At 54.6% G+C, this 16458-nt stretch overlaps 2 protein-coding genes across 2 annotated transcripts in view; one reads left to right on the top strand and one right to left on the bottom strand.

Moving 5' to 3' along the window:
- Positions 1-43: 43 nt before the first annotated feature.
- Positions 44-2307, top strand: MRM3 (mitochondrial rRNA methyltransferase 3). Its single transcript, XM_058037877.1, has 4 exons — positions 44-282; positions 865-1109; positions 1378-1545; positions 1698-2307. Exons 1-4 carry the CDS (start codon positions 44-46, stop codon positions 2210-2212), a joined length of 1167 nt encoding a protein of 388 aa, XP_057893860.1. The 3' UTR covers positions 2213-2307.
- A 1073-nt stretch (positions 2308-3380) lies between these two features.
- Positions 3381-16458, bottom strand: part of NXN (nucleoredoxin) — a 46752-nt gene continuing 33674 nt past the window's right edge. Inside the window, exons 3-8 of the mRNA XM_058037504.1 lie at positions 15718-15851; positions 15285-15385; positions 14735-14841; positions 9133-9312; positions 6612-6736; positions 3381-4568 (exon numbers count right to left, since the gene is read on the bottom strand). Coding sequence (XP_057893487.1) covers positions 4386-4568; positions 6612-6736; positions 9133-9312; positions 14735-14841; positions 15285-15385; positions 15718-15851 — 830 coding nt within the window. The 3' untranslated portion in view covers positions 3381-4385. The remainder of the gene's footprint in view (positions 4569-6611; positions 6737-9132; positions 9313-14734; positions 14842-15284; positions 15386-15717; positions 15852-16458) is intronic.

Genomic DNA, 16458 nt, shown 5'->3' with positions numbered 1-16458 from the left:
CGGGGCGCTGCGCGGTGCCGCGGTGACGTCACGGGGCGGTGTCATGGCGGCGCCCTGGCGGGCGCTGTGGCGGGCGCTGCTGAGGCCCCGCGGGCCGCGGGCGGAGCCGGGCGGGCGGCGCGGGGTGCGGGCGCTGCGGCGGAGCCCCGTGCGGGTGCTGCAGCCGCAGAGCCCCCGGGAGCAGCCGCCGCCGCCGCCGCCTCCGCCGCCCGCTGTGGAGCGCGGCGCGGCCGCGCCGGGGCTGTGGTACGAGAAGGCGGCGGCCGGGGACCGCAGGCTGGGGTGAGCGCGGGGAGCGGGCTCGGCCGTGCTGCCCCTCAGAGCCCCGCTGGGCTGGAGGGAAAGGGCTGCCCGTGGGAGGGAGGGGGGTCTGACAGGCGCTGCCGGGCTGAGGGTACCGGGGAATGGTTGGGGTGGAAGGGAGCTCAAAGCCCGTCCCGTTCCACCCCTTACGTGGGCAGGGACACCTTCCCACAGAGCTCCAAGCAAGCTTGGGCACTGCCAGGGATCCGGGAGCAGCCACAGCCGCTCTGGATAACCTGTGCTAAGGCCGCACCACCCTCACAGGGAACAATTCTTCTCCAATATCCCATCTAATCCTGCCCTCTGGCAGTTTGAAGCCATTCCCCATTGTCCTGGCACTCCAGGCCCTTGTCGCAGTCCTTCACCACCTCTCTTTCCGGTACTGAAAGATGCTCTAAGGTCACCCCAGAGCCACCCTGCCCAGCCTTTTTTCCTAGGACAGGTGCTCCATCCCTCAGATCACCTTTGTGACCTCCCAGAGGAGCTCTGAGGGGCTGGTGAAGGTCAGACTGGAGGTGTTGTGAGCATCACAGCCACATTCCCTGAATGATTTCTCCACAGAAAAGTGGTGACTATCGCCAAGTCAAAGAAGTTTCGGGATAATCACGGGAAGGTTCTGCTGGAGGGGCACAGGCTGATCAAGGATGCTCTGGAGGCAGGGGCTGTGCCACAGACACTCTTCTTCAGCACCGTGAGGCACCTGAAGCTGCTGCCTGAGGCTGAGATAAAACGAGCCAGCTTGGTTAAGGTGAAATTTGAAGACATCAAGACCTGGTCTGACCTCGTAACTCCTCAGGGGCTTCTCGGTAAGTTGCCTCTGAAACAGTTGCAACACTGCCCAAAGGGAAACTCTTCCTATTTAGGATAATGACTCTCTTAATAATCTTTCCTTAGACATAGCACTGCTGGAAAATATGTTTTCCTTGCCAAGTGACAAACTCTGCTCAAACTTCCTTTAGGTGGTGCTTTTCCTAACACTTCCTCCAGCACATCTTTAGTGAGGTTTGGGCCAACTCTTTCAGGCCTCTCCTTGGGGTGGGTCACTCATAAACCTGTCACACTCCATTTCCTCAGGCATTTTTTCCAAGCCTGACCCTGCCAAGATGTCCTACCCTGCAGCTCAGCTCGCCAACTCCCTGCCCCTGCTCCTCATCTGCGACAACATCCGAGACCCGGGAAACCTGGGCACTATTCTGAGATCTGCAGCAGGAGCAGGCTGCGAGAAAGTGCTGCTCACCAAAGGTAAGAGAAAAGTTTGGGAGTAAGGGAGGAATGAGGTGCTTGGAGATGTTCCCCAGAGTTTGTAAGGAGTGGCTGGCATGGCTGGCTGTGGTGTGAATCCCACCTTGGTGTGGATCCCTGTGCTGTCACTGTTTCTCCCCGTTCCTTCCCAGGCTGTGTGGATCCGTGGGAGCCCAAGGTGCTCCGTGCAGGCATGGGGGCTCATTTCCGTGTGCCCATCGTGGGCAGCCTGGACTGGGACTCTGTACCCACCAACCTCCCTGCGGGCACCCAGGTCTGCGTGGCCGACAACAACGCCCCCAGCAGCTCATCCCTGCCCAGAGGGGCTGCCTCTGCTCCTGTGAAACCCAGCCCCAGGGCTGCTCCCGAGCACGAGGATGAGGAGGGAGCAGCAATCCCAGAGCTGGCTGTGCAGCATTACTACGAGGACTGGGCAAAGGCACCAGTGGCCGTGGTGGTTGGAGGGGAGACCCAGGGCCTGAGCCCAGCTGCACTGGGGCTGGCAGCCAGCACGGGGGGCAGGAGGCTGCTCATCCCCGTGGTGCCAGGCGTGGACAGCCTCAACTCTGCTATTGCTGCTGGCATCCTGCTCTTCGAGGGCAGGAGGCAGCTGCTGTGCAGGCACAAGCAGGAGGATGGCAGGCACAAGCTGCCTGTGCCAGGCTGAACTGTGGTTTGGGTGCTGAAGGAGCACTTCTTGCATTTGGTTCCTTGAGGGTCAATAAAAGAGCAGCTCAGGCTGTTTGGTTTGTAGTAAATGAGTATTTAAGGCTGGAGAGTGCTGGATTGAACGTGTGGCTCCCAGTGGGTGTGGTGGCCACACGGTGATGCTAGAGAGAAGGGAAGGGAAGGGAAGGGAAGGGAAGGGAAGGGAAGGGAAGGGAAGGGAAGGGAAGGGAAGGGAAGGGAAGGGAAGGGAAGGGAAGGGAAGGGAAGGGAAGGGAAGGGAAGGGAAGGGAAGGGAAGGGAAGGGAAGGGAAGGGAAGGGAAGGGAAGGGAAGGGAAGGGAAGGGAAGGGAAGGGAAGGGAAGGGAAGGGAAGGGAAGGGAAGGGAAGGGAAGGGAAGGGAAGGGAAGGGAAGGGAAGGGAAGGGAAGGGAAGGGAAGGGAAGGGAAGGGTAGCAGCCCTGGCCTCACCTCAGCCAGTTCCCCCCTGCTCCAGCTCTTTTATCCAGGAAATCCACAAAGACCCAGCCCGGCTGCTGCTGACAGTGTGTGTCCTTCCCAGCCTGGCTGTGGTTTTGGGTCACAAAGACCAGATTGCTGCTGCCCAAAAGGGTCCTGCCTGTGCTTACCCAGATCCTGTGCTCCAGCAATCATTGCCAACCCTGCCATGGCCATGGCTGTGCTGTGGGGTGTCCCAGCTCCTCCTGCCCACACTGCTGGGAGGTGCTGGGCTGCTCCTGGAGCTGCTCCCCAGTCACTCAATCAGTGCTGAACAGGGGAACCCCTGAAACATGCAAACCACAGGCTGGGTTTATGCAGGCTGAGCTGGCAGCCCTTCCCAGCTCCTGGCAGGGCAGGAAGCTGCAGCAGGATAAAAGGGGAGGCCCTAATCCTGCCATGGCTGACTAATGAGCTGAAAGGGAGAAGCAGGGGCTTGCACAACACGGGCTGTGCAGGCTGGGAACGCCCCAGTGGCTGCCAAAGGGCTCCCTCCCTCCTGGAGAGCTCTGAGCAGTGCCAGCAAAGCAGCACAGGCAGGGGCTGTGAGCCCAGGGGGACACACAGTCCCTGGAGCCCCCCATCCATGGGGACAGGCTGTGGGCTCCTGTCCCCCACTCGTTTCCTCTCTGTGACAGCAGGACACAGCAATGGCCCCTCGGGGACGAGGTCATTGTAACAGTTTTATTACAAAGTTCCAATCACCATGTACAGTTTTTACAATGTCACTTTTCAAGGGCTCGGCTGTGCTGCTTGGGTTAGGGAGGGAGGGTTGGGTTTTTTTTCTTAGGGTTTGGGAAGGGGTTTTTTTGGTTATTTTTTTTAAAGAACAGCACCATTAACGTTAAGTTTGGGACACACCTACGAAAAACAGCTCAATCAACTAACAAAGAGGGGAGAGGACAATTCATACCAGAGAGAGGGACGAGAGGGGACAGGGAGAGCACAAGGAAGAGACGAGAGGTGAGGGCAGCCCGGTGGTGATCCTCCTCCTGGCTCAGAGTGGGAGGGACAGAGGGAATACCCACCCATGGCAGGGGGATGGACCCTGACACAACAGCCAGCGCTGCCTAAGGCTGTCGGTGCTTGGAGTGGGGGGTGGCAAACCCACAAGGGAAGGTCTCACCCCCAGGAGGAAGAGCTTGGCTGTGCCGTGGTCTTTCAGAGGTTGTCAGCAGTTAAGACTTTTTCTTGGCCTTGTCAGGGCACTTTCGTGGGAGAGAAAGAACTGGCCAGGGGCGATGGGGACAGTTTCCTTATTGCTTCCTGGAAGTCATTTAGTCAGCAGGGGTGGTGAGAAAGGAAAGAAGGGAGGGGGAGGAGAAAGAAAAGAGCCCCAAGAACCCCACCCACTGCCTGATGCATACCTTGGGAAGAACACCATGCAAAAAGATTTGCCTGCTAGCTAGTGCCGTGTATAAAATAACGATACTGTAACAGTTCTGGCCTGGTTATTAGAGAATATATCACCATGAAGCACAAGCGAAGTCTCCAAACGCCAACAACTCCCTGCTGAAAGTGCATCTCAAGGAGTTTGCTTAGGAGAAGGATTCACTGCGTAAAACAAGGCACCACAAGAAGGTTGGATACTGGGTCGGGCGTGAGGACACGCTGGAGAATCCACAAGCGGCGGAAGAGAGACCTGGTTTTAAATAACGTCTGTTGGCACAGGGGCCCTTAGATGGGCTCGGGTTTTAGCTTGTCTGCTAGAAAGTCGCTGACAAAGGCTTCCACGATTTCAGGTGTGATCTCCTCCACATCCATCACGTACTTGGCCCTGGCTGACATGTCCAGGATGGTGAGCAGGGGTGCAGCCTCGGGCAGGTTGGTGTAATCCCGCAGGGAGTCGGTCATGTCGTCCTGGAGGCCAAAAGGAGAAGGACAGAGGAGTCAAGAGCAGAGCAAGGAGACCAGGAGCAGTTTGCTGCTGCCACAGAGTATCCCACAAGGCTGGGCCTTGCACCAGCACTAGCAGGCAACATCCATCTTGGGGCCTGCTCTGCTTGTGGTTTGTGTCAGAACCAAACTGGGTTGGTTTATCCCAGGCTGGAATGGGACACACACTGCTCCAACCCAGAGGCACTGCTCCCAGACTGACCTGCTGCTCCAGCCACCCCAGAGCCTCTGGGACACCCACAGCTCAAGGAACTGGGGACAAGTGCTGAATGTGGGGACTGCCAGCTCTCTGCCAGCACAGCCATGGCCTCGCTGCTCACCAAGGGTGGCACCAAAGGGACCCAAGAGCACGCCCAGAACCAAACAAAGAACGGGGATGGGATGGAGACTTTGAGCCAACAATGAGACCCCACCAGCAGGTCCCAGTGTCTGGGCACACACAGGAGCAGCAGGCTGCTTGCAGGAGGAGAGGGCTGCTCTCCCCTCACCAGACAAGGCTGAGCTCTGGGCAAAGGCAATGATTTATGCCTCCCAAGGCTGCGGGATGCAAAGAGCCGATGCTGGCGCGATTCATCCCCGAGCCCAGGCTGTGCCGCACCCGCAGCGGGGCGTTCCTGCGCGCCCCTTCCGAGGGGCAGGAATGGAATCTGGAATCTGGATTCCATCCACCTGGTTGGCGGCCGGGGCTCTGCAGTGCTGGGGAGCTCCGCTTGCGCCTCCCCTTCCTTTGCAGGGGTTTCTGGCGCAGCTGGACCACGTGGCTGGAAGGGCCAGCAGGGCTGGGCTCGTCGCCTCAACCGCCCCCCACCCAGGTGTCGGGACGCCTTCGTCCTTTATTTACAAAGGCACCGAGGAATATTTTTTAATCAATGCAAAATCGGTGCAGACGGTGCTGGGAGAGCGATGGGAGGCGCCTGCTCCGGCCATGGCCAGGCTGCTTTGTGCGTGGGGGCCAGCGGAGCCCCGGGGCCAGCGCTCCCGGCTATTGAGGTGACGGATGAATGGGATGTGCCGGACGCTCCCCATTCTTCGGGCTGCCTGCTGCAGGGCCGTCGGGAGCTGCATGAATAGCAGCAATGTTTCACTACAGCCGGCAAGCCAGGCTCTGGGGGAGGGGGGAAGGTCCCGGACCCTCCCAAAATAGCCCTTTCCAACAAGGGACTTATTCAAGGGTGCGGGGCTGAGCTGGGATGCTCAGAGACCCGTTACGCTGGTGGGAGCGGCTGCACGCAGGGGGCCCAAGGGGCTGTGGGAGGTGGCAGTGGGGGCCTGGCTGGCTGGGGGGGCCTGGGGGTGGCACTGGGGACCCTTTTGTCGCAGGGCGGCTCCGGAGGGCTCGGCGCATGGAGCACTGCAGTGTGACGTGGGCGTGCGGGGACGGAGCAGGCGCAGCCGCTGCCACCTGCCCAGGCCCTGAGCAGGGATGTGGGAGGGGAACTGCGGGCCTGGGGGTGCTGGGAGCTTTTTTGACACAAAACCTTCGTTTGCCAGACTGCAGCAAGGCAAAGTGTCTATGCAAGGGAGGCCAGAAGTCCTCCAGTTTTCCCGCTTCCCGTTCTCTCCAGCAGATCTTTGACTTGGAGCACTGCAGCCTGCACATGCCTCAAATACCATCCCAGCCAAGAAAAACATGGTCAGCTCAGAGAAACAGCCAAAATTTCACTAGCTGGGTCAGGCTGAAAACCAAACCCTGCTCCTCTTCCCCTGCCCAGCCACTTTCCTGCCTGCACAGCCTCAGGGTTGAGCAGGCAGCTCCACTCCCTCCCACTGCCCCACTCTGCCTGTCCTCTCCCACCTTCAGGCTTTTCCATCTCTGAGCAAACCCTTTGCTAGGGAGAACACAGGCTGAGCAAGGCCTCAAGTCTGGCTTTGCTCTGTGCTGCCTGACCTCTGCAGTAGCTCCGTGCCTCAGTTTACCCCCTGAACACCAACAACAGCAGCAGCACCCAACTCAGCTCAGTCCCTGTACCCAGCGGGACACAGCCCTGTGCTCTCCTCTTCACTTACCTCACCCGCCACGAAGAAGAGCAACGGTACCTCCTCCTCTTTGGCTTTGTACTTGGCTATGATTTTTTCGGCTATGGGCTGAATCAGTTGTTTCGCCGCCTCCGACTCCCCGTCGTCCTCTGAATCTGCAGGGCACGGGGTGGTGGAGACAAAACAAAAAGAGGCAGGGCAAAAAAAGGAGGTTAGGATCAAAGGATGCAAACGGGCCAGGAGCTGGCAGCTCTGTCCCACAGCACCACCAGGCAGGAAGCCGGAGCCCGGATGCGCCGCACGGACTTCAAAGGCACAGAGCTCTGGAGGAACCAGGGAAATGCACTACAGGGAAACACCGAACTGAAGAGCAACTCCTGCTCCCCAAATACTCCACTGCTCACTCCCTGGTGCAGGGACAAACAGGCACAAAAAAGCTGCTTTGTGGTTTGAGAGTGTTTTGAAGACCAAACAAAGGCGCTGATCTGAGGCTGCTGCCACCCCTGCCCGCCACCCACCGTCCCTCTGCCTCAGGATGGCTGAGCTGCAGCTTTACTGCTCCAGTCTCAGTGCTGGGAAGGCAGCTTTGATTTGACAGAGGTAGGGCAGAAAGAGATGGCAGCATCAATCAAATGCCAGCCACCACTGCAGTTCAAATAGTGAGCTGGAAAGAGGAGAGTCTGCGTCCTTGGGAAGCCTGGAGATTAAAAGATTCCAATCTGGGGACAACTTTTAGGCATTAAAGGAAGAAGGCAGAAGAGAGCCCCTTGTCTCCCCTCATGGTCCCTGATGTAACCACCACAACAGGTCCAGCCCCAGCTGGAACAAGCCATGCCCATGCCAGGAAAACTCTCTGCCCTTGCTTCACCCATCCCTGTCCTCCTCTCCAAGCAAAGCAGGAGATTCCAGAGGTGCTGCACACTGGATTTCAGGGTCTGTCCTGCGTGCAGGGCAGTGATAAATACACTGACTAGGGGGTGTCTGCAGGGATTGCTCTTCCTACAAACATCAGCTGCTGGCGGTGCTCCAGGCAGCCCTGCACACTCTGGCTAACCCAGCCCTAACCCCTCTGGGGAAGGAGGTGCATCAGTCAGCATTTATTCAGCACCAGCACTTGCTAAGCTGCCCTCTCCTGGGGGTGTTGCTGCCTGTGCAGTGCAGGCACTGCTCTGCCGGGGGGTCTCCCAGCAGGACAAAGCTGGCCAGGAGCCCCCATTCCCTGCACCAGCTGCATCTCTGCCCCAGCACATCACTGGTGGGTTTCATCAAGACCATCCACCCCCAAAAGCAGTGAGCAAGAGCCCCAGCTGTTCCCCTGATGAGCTGTTTGCAGCAAGGTGATAGAAAAACTTTGCTGAGAGCAAGATAAAAACAACTCTTCGCAGAGGCCTGCAGGGCCAGCCCCAATCCATCAGGCTTGGCGTGGCCAGCCGGCCCTTCCCGCGTCAGGAGAGGATTTTTGGCTCTGTGCTCACATCCCCTGCTGGGCTCTGCTGAATAAATAACCAGGGTCAAAAGGAAATCTGAAAGGGAAGAAGGAAAGGAGCGAGGGCCATGTTATCAGAGCTGCAGAGGAGTGTGTGCTGCTCACAAAGGGCACACAGGGAAGCGGGACAGGAGCCCTGCCCTGGGCCAGGCACAGCACAGCAAGGCAAGGGGGGCTGAAGAAGCACACCCCCAAACTCCACACCGCACACAGGGGACAGCTGCACCCCCCCGAGAGCCCAGGACCCCTCAATTCCCTGCCTGGGATGCTGTGTCCACCCCAGGGCTCAGCCTGCAGCACAGCTCATCCCAGCCATGCCCTTTCCTGAGTTATTGTGTCCATTGCTGGCAGGGAAGTGATGAAGATTGAGCCATCTGTAGCTCCAGGCCTGTTTCTAACTGCAGGGAAGCTTCATGTGTGGGTTAGCAGTGAAAGGACAGGAACTTTGGGGGAAAACCTTGCCCTGTCCTGCAGCCAGGGGAACTGGGGGAATCAAGGACCAGCAGAGCATGAAAGGCTGCTCTGATTGTCACTGCCCTGTTCAGGTTTGCTGCGGTTTCAAGCACAGATCTCTAATCCCTTGCACACACACTTCCTCTGACCCCTCTGTTACATCACGTGTGCCTCAAGTCCCTGCTCCAGAAAGGCTTTTCCCATCTCCACCAGCACCAGCTGTGACAGTGTATTTCCCACACTCCCAACAGCTCATCAGCATTCCTATCCACAGCCACCACCACACCTTTGTTATGACAGCTCCTCCGTGCTGCCAATCACTGCTCCAGCATCCCAGGGGGGTGTGTGGGAGCTGCAGGAGCCCCGTGGGCACAGCAGGCTCTGGCAAACCCCTGTGAGCTGCTGTGGTACAGGAAAGGGGCTAAGAGGCTTCCACAGGCCTTTCTGTGAGCACACAGTGATGGAAAATGGAAATGGAAGTGATATCCTTTCCTTTGTCATCACCAGAGGCAGTCCCCAGCCCTGCGGCCAGCTCTAGCCAAGCTCTCAGGTCACCCAGCCCCCTTCCCCAGCACAGGCTCTGCTGCCAGAGCTGAGATGCTCCATCCATACCTACAAAGAGAACGAGGCAGGGCCCCTCGTTGAGCTGCACGGCGTTGGAGTCCGTCAGCTCCAGCACGGGCTTGGGGTGCCAGGGGAACTCGCGGCACTCGACGTCGTTGAGCACCTCCACCCGGCCCTGCCGCGTGATCACCTCTCCCTTGGCGTCCAGCACAATCAGAGTGGGGATGCCTGCAGTGGGGAAAACAGCCAAACGTGAATGGCCAGACACAGGGTGTGGGGAAAAGGCTTTTTGCTATGGCCTCTGGCTGTGGCAGGAGCCCAGCGAGCCTCCTGCCCCGTGCAGCTCACCCAGCGGGGATCTGTCACCAGCCAGGGGCTGTGCACAAATCACAAATGGGATGGAGCTGCTGTGGAACTGCCTTGAGCTGGTTTATTTTTCACCATCAGCCTCATTACATGGTTATGACAATGGGAAGATGCCAGCAGCTCACATCCCAGGCAGCAAACAAAGAACTTAATGTTACAACTCGCTTTATAAGTTTTTTGACCAATCACACAAAGCAAAAGCACATTGACAGTAGTTCTGCCCAACCACTGTAAGCATACTTACCTTTGGTTAAAACAATGCTTGCTTATTTTGAATACAATATCTACTTGTAAGCCTTAAAACACAATGCACAGAGCTCCATTATTAAGCTTTAAACTTCCTAATATCTTGCTAGATAAACTTTTCTGTAGCTTAGGGAGTTATTCTAGACAAGTGTTAATAAACAGACCATTGTTCTATTTGTCCTTGCTTTTCTACTTTTTAAATAATTTTTCTGCTGACCTATCTCATGGCTGCTGCTTAGCTCTAATCACAGTGCTACTGTCTCTGAGGGCTGCCTTTTGCAGCTTTCCCAAAACCCTCTGATTTTGTGGATTCCCACAGGGATCAGGCTCCCTGGATCCTGTTTCAGTCCTAGCAGAGCACTGTGAGTCAGGAGCCAGAGCAGGAAGCTGACAGACAGCTCTGGCATTGCCTGCCTCTCCCTGCCAGCTGCAATCTGGTGCCTATGGGTGCACTGCACAACCCTCCTCCTCCTTGCACCACCATCCCAGTGCCCAGATGTGGCTGCCTCTGGAAGAGCCCAATTCCCAAGAACTCACTCACAAGGCCTGCAGACAGCAGTGGCCAGGAAGCAGGGTGTGTTCCTTCCTAGAAGAACACCGTGTATTATTGCCCCCACAGCCCTCCAGCACTCTGCACTAATGGCCCAGCCATTTCCACAGCACATCCCTCTGGAGACCAACAAAGCTGTGCAGGAATGTCCAGGTCTACAGGAGCCTGGCAGGATGTGGCTCAGGGCATATCCAGTGATGGTCTGGCCCTTGGGAAAAAGCAACATTTTACCCTGATCTACTGGGCTGAAAAGTTTTAGTCATAAAGGAGAAGCTTTGTACAGGAGGTGAGCAGAGCTGCAGCAGAGACACAGCACAGGTCACAAATCAAATGTCACTGCGGTGGGGCAGGTTGGACACCAGCTGGTGACCAGCCCATCTGATAAAGCACTGGCTTTCCTGCCACAAAACAGCCACGGGTGGGTCAGCAGGAGTGGCTCACGTTGGTGACTTCATCTGGAAAGCACACCATTCTTCTGTCATCAGGGAGACAAAGAAACATCCCACCAGGAAGGAAGAGAGGACAGCAGGATCAGCCCCCAAGGGACAAATGAAGTGACGAGTGTTGGTGCCAAGTGCTGCTGTCACTGCTCATCACCTGGGCTTTGCCCTGCTCCCTCTGCAGCATCTCCTTCACCCAGCACCATCCCTGGCAAGCTGAAACACTCCTGCCCTTTATCTCAAGGTTCATTTTAAAGCTCATTCCTCAGAAATCCCCTGCAGAGCCCTTCCCTTCACAGCGTGTGCGCCCCTGCCAGGCTGCTGGCACTGAGCACTCCCGTGTTTGCCCAACAGTGGGTTACTCACAAGCCCTCTGAATGGGAGGAGGCGTTTCTCGAGGAAATACTCGGCCATCTGTGTGTCCCAGCCTGCCTGCAGGTCCAGGCAGCGGCCGCATTCCCGGCATTCCAGCCCGGCGCATTCCTGCCTGCGCCGGGGCTGGTGCTAAGCAGCAGTGCAGGAACCCGCCCAATGGCTGAGCTTGCAGATCCTTAGGGTACGCCAAGAAAACCATTTTGTATCACAAAAAGGCTTATTCATTACCTGCTGGTAATTCAGTGTAGCCCCAGGGCAGGGATGGGTTAAACAGACTGGAAGGAATTGGGAAATCTCACGCTGGCCCTGCCCTTAGAGGCACAAAGTGCTACTGACACCAGGAGAAGCACGCAGGATTCTCAGGATTCGGATCTTGGTCCTTTTAGGATTGGCAGCCCCACCCCAAACGCCTGCTTTCCATCCTATACACGAGGCTGTCCCAGGTTATCAGCCAGCCTGAGCAGCGCTCCCGGGCAGAGCTTTCAAACGAGCTTTGCTGATCTGGGAACATGAAGGGCTCAATTTAGACACAGATCGCTGTGATTCTGCAGCTATCAAGGATTTCATCCACTACTCAAAGCATTCCTTTAGACTTCACCTAATCTCCATATGCAGATTACACCCTCCCCATACCCAGCCATTGAACCTCCAACTGCAAATACAAAATACAGAATATTTTTAAAGATAATTCACATCCTCATCTTCTCAGGTGACCTTTGTGATTACTCCCCTAAAAGACACACCTTGTTTCCATGGGACATAGACCTGCAGGACGAGGAAAACCATCTTTAACGTTATCCACACCTGCTAACCCAAATAATTCCCCCTCCCCACTCGTCCCAGCCACTATTTGTTATTTTAGTGCCTTTTGGGGGATTTGGTAATTGCCTTAAGTCATAACACCAGAATTTACTTATCAAGAAGAATCAGCGATCAGACACTGCAATGAATATTGTATAAGCTTGGATGAGAATTAGCATAGACAGCCTTGGTTGGATTTTATGCACTAGAAAATGGATTTGGCTCCCATGGGGGCAGCATTTTATGAAAACACAGGGGCCAAATGGTTTGTTACCGAACCTGGCAAGGCATTTACATATTTATACATTAAACCCCAGACCTGATATTGCAATCTCATCTGCATGAAGTCTGTTGGGTGAGCAGTCACAATCTAAGTGAAGCAAACCCCACACCAACCACAGCACAGGTGGTGCATTTTATTGCTGGGTTTTCACTTTTTCAGAAGAAAGCTCCAGAAATCTCCTGTAGCAGTGATTTCCAGGCTGTGAGGGTGACCTGTTGAGGTAAAGCACGGGGGAAGAGAGAAACAGTTTTTGGAAGGCATTGCAAATCCCAAAGAGACACCACAGAGTCCAGGGGGAATATTGGGGAATTCATGAGATACACAACAACAAGGGGTGATTCCTATCCAAGCACCAAGTTTATCACTGCTCCCCATCCCACTGGAAGCAGAGCTAAGGGCAGGGGATTTCACCCAAGGCAGGACTGGGAGCTGCTGCACAAAGGGGAATTATTTCTAAGCAGCCACAACACAAGCCATGGCTCTTTCTCAGAACAGCCCTGCACCCAGAAGCAATTTACTGGAGGTGGTAGGGCACAGCCTCTGAGTGTGCATGAGTTATGAATAGAGGCATTCAAAGTAAACCCAAATAAAGGCCTATAACTACACTTGCATTTTATACCGAGTTTTTAAAAGTTGTAGGGGCCAACATGGGACTAAAACAACAAGAGATTTGACTCTCTTGCTACTTTCCACCACTCAGGAACTTAAAGCAGACAAGGAAGACAAACTCTTGTGTTGTTTCAGTACTCAGCCTTCAAAAAAAGAGAGAAACTTCCTCATGTTGTGCTCACAACCCAAGCACCAGGATGGTAACTTGGACACTCACTGATCATAGGTGCAGCTCCTTTCAGAGAGGGAACATCAGAACCATGAATGTGGGAAATGCAGATGTGGTTACACAGATCTAATTTTCCATTTGGGTGGAATAACCACGTGTGGTGATGAGCAGAGCCCACGACATCCAGCTCTGTTTGCAGGAAGGTTTGGTCCCAGCTGGTGTGAAAAGCCTGACTGCAAACAGGCAGGCAGCCCCAAATCTGCAGGGAGCTGAGATTCAGGGACAGAGGAGAGGATTGGGATACAGGGGAATATTTACATATTACAACCAATATTTACATTTTCAGGTCGGCACACAACAAAGAGAGATACCTTTAAGAAGGTTGGAGTTGGAGGGAAAGCTGTTGCAACTGTTTCCCTGGCTACAGCATGCCTGGTGCTCAAGTATCCATGTCTGGACACCTTATTTACACAAAGTCCCAGTGAAACTGGCAGCAGTCCTGCAGCGCTGGGCTGAAACCAGCACTGGAGAGGGTTGTGAGTGGGCTGGGAAAAGAGGGATGAATTTGGAAAGCTCTTGCCTCATGGGAAGGTCATTAAGCAGTGAACTGATGGCTATTTAAAGCAGGCTGATGGTTATTCTTGGGCTAAGGTCAGGGGACAGGGCTGAGTGGCAGCACCTGAGCTCACACCAGAAGGGGAGTTTGGAGAGGACTCCAAGGAGGGATTATTTCTCCTGTCACTCTTCCCAAAAGCCCTCAGCTTCCTTTGGCAAAACTCCTCCTTCCCTGGAGATCACAAGAACAATCTGCCAGCCTGCACCCACCTGGACAACACAAAGCTGAGGCAGGGGAGGTTTAGGTTGGATATCAGGAAAAAATGTTTTCACCCAGAGAGTGGCTGAGAACTGAAGGAGGCTCCCCAAGGAAGTGTTCACAGCACCAAACCTGTCTGAGCTCAAGAAGCATTAGAACAAAGCTGTCAGGCACAGGGTTGGGTTGTTGGGTGTCCTACATAGGGCCAGGAGCTGGATCTATGATCCTGATGGGTCCCTTCCAACTCAGCATATTCTGATTCTATGACACCACACAGAAACAGATGAGCAACAGCCACATTGCAGCAAGATCCTTTAACCACAGGGAGAAACTATTTGTACATACATGAGATCTCCTCACCAGCCAGTCACCTGGCACCTCTCTGTGCTGCAGTTTGTCCCTGCAGGAACAAGGTGCCAGCCCCCAGGATGGCTGCTGTGAGCTTTTATCATCTTTGAGATTCTTTGAAGCCACCCAGACACACAGAGTCTCTCCTGCCCCTGTGAGCAGCCAGGGCTGCTGGAATTCTGGCACTGGCATGTACAGTAAAAGCAAAGCCATGGTTTACATCAAACACTCTCTCCTTTGTAATTCATGTCACTAACATAAACCAGATGCCATCTTCCTCAGCCCCTTCACAGAACACGGCCTGCCTTTACATTACATAAACCAGCAAGAAAATGAAATTTAAACCTTCAAGAAATAGCAAAAAATAAATAAATCAGTAATTAGACAAAAAACATCCAAGCCAAAAACAGCTTCCAAGTTTCCAGGAAGAATTAGGTTGTTTATGGAAGTCCTGTTTCAACTAACAGCCTGCCTGGCAGGTGGTAGGAATGTGAGTTTGTGGAGAGCAGAAACATGAAGCTGCTCTGCCTGGGGCACTGTGCTTTGCTTTGCTGTTTTCTTGGTTCAGTTAAACAAGAGGAGACATTACAAATGCTCAGGAAAACGAGGGGGGAGAAGGAGATCTGTGCCTCAGTGAGGCCCTTCCTACCTTGGATGCCGTAGAGTCGGTTCAGGCGTGACCGTCGGGCCTCGTCGGCGTAGGGCACGGCCACCCAGGGCATCTCGCTGAAGTACTGCTTGAAGGAGTCCTCTGACCTGTGCCAGGGAAACAGGGCATGGCAGGCACAGCCCTCCACTGGCCAGGCTCCTTCCTCACTAAAAACCTGCCTTGCAAAGCCTTTTATCCCTCCCACCAAAACCCATCAGTTGGGAGAGAGTCAGACCAAATTTAAAGCCAGCCGCCTGTTCTTCATGAACAACTCCATGGTGTATTTTACCCCAGTAAAATATTAAGAAGTACACAGTGTATTTTTCTCCAATAAAATATTTCAAATTCTCCAGGGCATCTGAATGTCAGCCCATGATTACAGCAGTAGTTCAAGCATCCCTCAGAGCCCAGAGCCACAAAGTGAAGCACAGACCTGCTCTGGCTGACCCCACTCTGCAATTCCCTGCTAGGCAGAGGGAAAGGACTCAGGCAGATTTCTGGTGCCAGAGCCAACCTGCTCTGCCTGCACAGGGTGTCAGGGCTGCCTCACCTGTCTGCACTGACGAAGAGGATCTCAAACTTCTGGCCTGCCTCCTTGATTTTCCTGTAGGACTCCACCAGCACCCTCGTGAGGCTTCGGCACGGCGGGCACTGCAAGACACAAGGAGGAATTGTCTCCTGCTCAGGACCAGCCCCACAGCCAGCAGGGCCAGGTGACCCAGTGGCCATGAACTGGTGTCACCTCATCTTTGCTGCAGTGCCTGAAGGTGCCTGGGGTTTATGGTCTGTAATTTACCAACAAAACCTCTTCCATTTTTAAAATCTGACCACTCTTCCCCTGAGGATGACAGGCCACTGCAATGCTGACAATCAAAGCATCCTAAATTCTTCTTAAGTTTTTAAATTCTTCAGCACCAGCCAGCCTGGGGTCTTTACTCTCCCTGAGCCCAGTCCAGCTGCTCTGCCCAGCACCTGCTACTCACCCAGTGTGCAGAGAAATAGACCCCGACGTGAGAGCCCTCCAAGGCACTGCTGTCCAGTGTCTGCCCATTGTTCCTTAGCAGAGGCCCAGCAACGACTTCACTGAAGGGTTTTGGCCCCCAGGGGAACTCCAGACCTGGAGAGGGGTCGGGATAGGGGTGGAAAGAAGACACAAGATGGTAACATGTGCATGCAACTTCTACAGATTCAAAACGTCCCATCCTGAGGATACAGGGGATCCTGCCTGAGGAACCCTGCTGGGGTTTATTCCCACCCAAGGGGGATGCAGAACACCTCAGCTGTCAGGCACCAGCACAGCCAAGCTCTGCACTGCAGCCAGGGTCACTCTCACCCAAGTCACAGCACCTTCAGCTTGACAAAGCCTGCGCTGGTTTTGTGCCTGATGAGGCACCTTTTCCTTATCAACAGTGTTTATTTTAGCAAGAGAGGGCAAGGTGGTACGTGCTCAGGAATGCAGTCAGAATGTGTCCCTTAAGCTGACACTAACCATATATTTTTACACATATCCATACATGTCTTTATTTACAAACCTTAGCTTTATATATATGTAAAAGATGGTGTGTTTATATCCATATACCTCTATATATCTCACACTAACCCTCTGCACCCCAAAGCAAGCTGTGTGTGTACACAAAAACATGCTCTGAATCATCTGCTGCCAGCTCCCAGAGCAATCAATCCATGTGCTCAGCCAGAGAGGAGGAAACATCACAGATGGCTCA

Source organism: Melospiza georgiana, chromosome 19 (genome assembly GCF_028018845.1).
Source record: "Melospiza georgiana isolate bMelGeo1 chromosome 19, bMelGeo1.pri, whole genome shotgun sequence".
NCBI classification, from domain to species: Eukaryota; Metazoa; Chordata; class Aves; order Passeriformes; family Passerellidae; genus Melospiza; species Melospiza georgiana.
The sequence above is the reverse complement of the archived record's forward strand: the minus strand, read 5'-3'. Positions and strand labels throughout refer to the sequence as shown.

Coding starts and splice junctions, on each gene's coding strand:
- MRM3 (XM_058037877.1), top strand. CDS start 44: ATGGCGGCGCCCTGGCGGGCGCTGTGGCGGGCGCTGCTGAGGCCCCGC. Junction 283..864: donor GCCGGGGACCGCAGGCTGGG/GTGAGCGCGGGG, acceptor ATTTCTCCACAG/AAAAGTGGTGACTATCGCCA. Junction 1,546..1,697: donor GAAAGTGCTGCTCACCAAAG/GTAAGAGAAAAG, acceptor GTTCCTTCCCAG/GCTGTGTGGATCCGTGGGAG.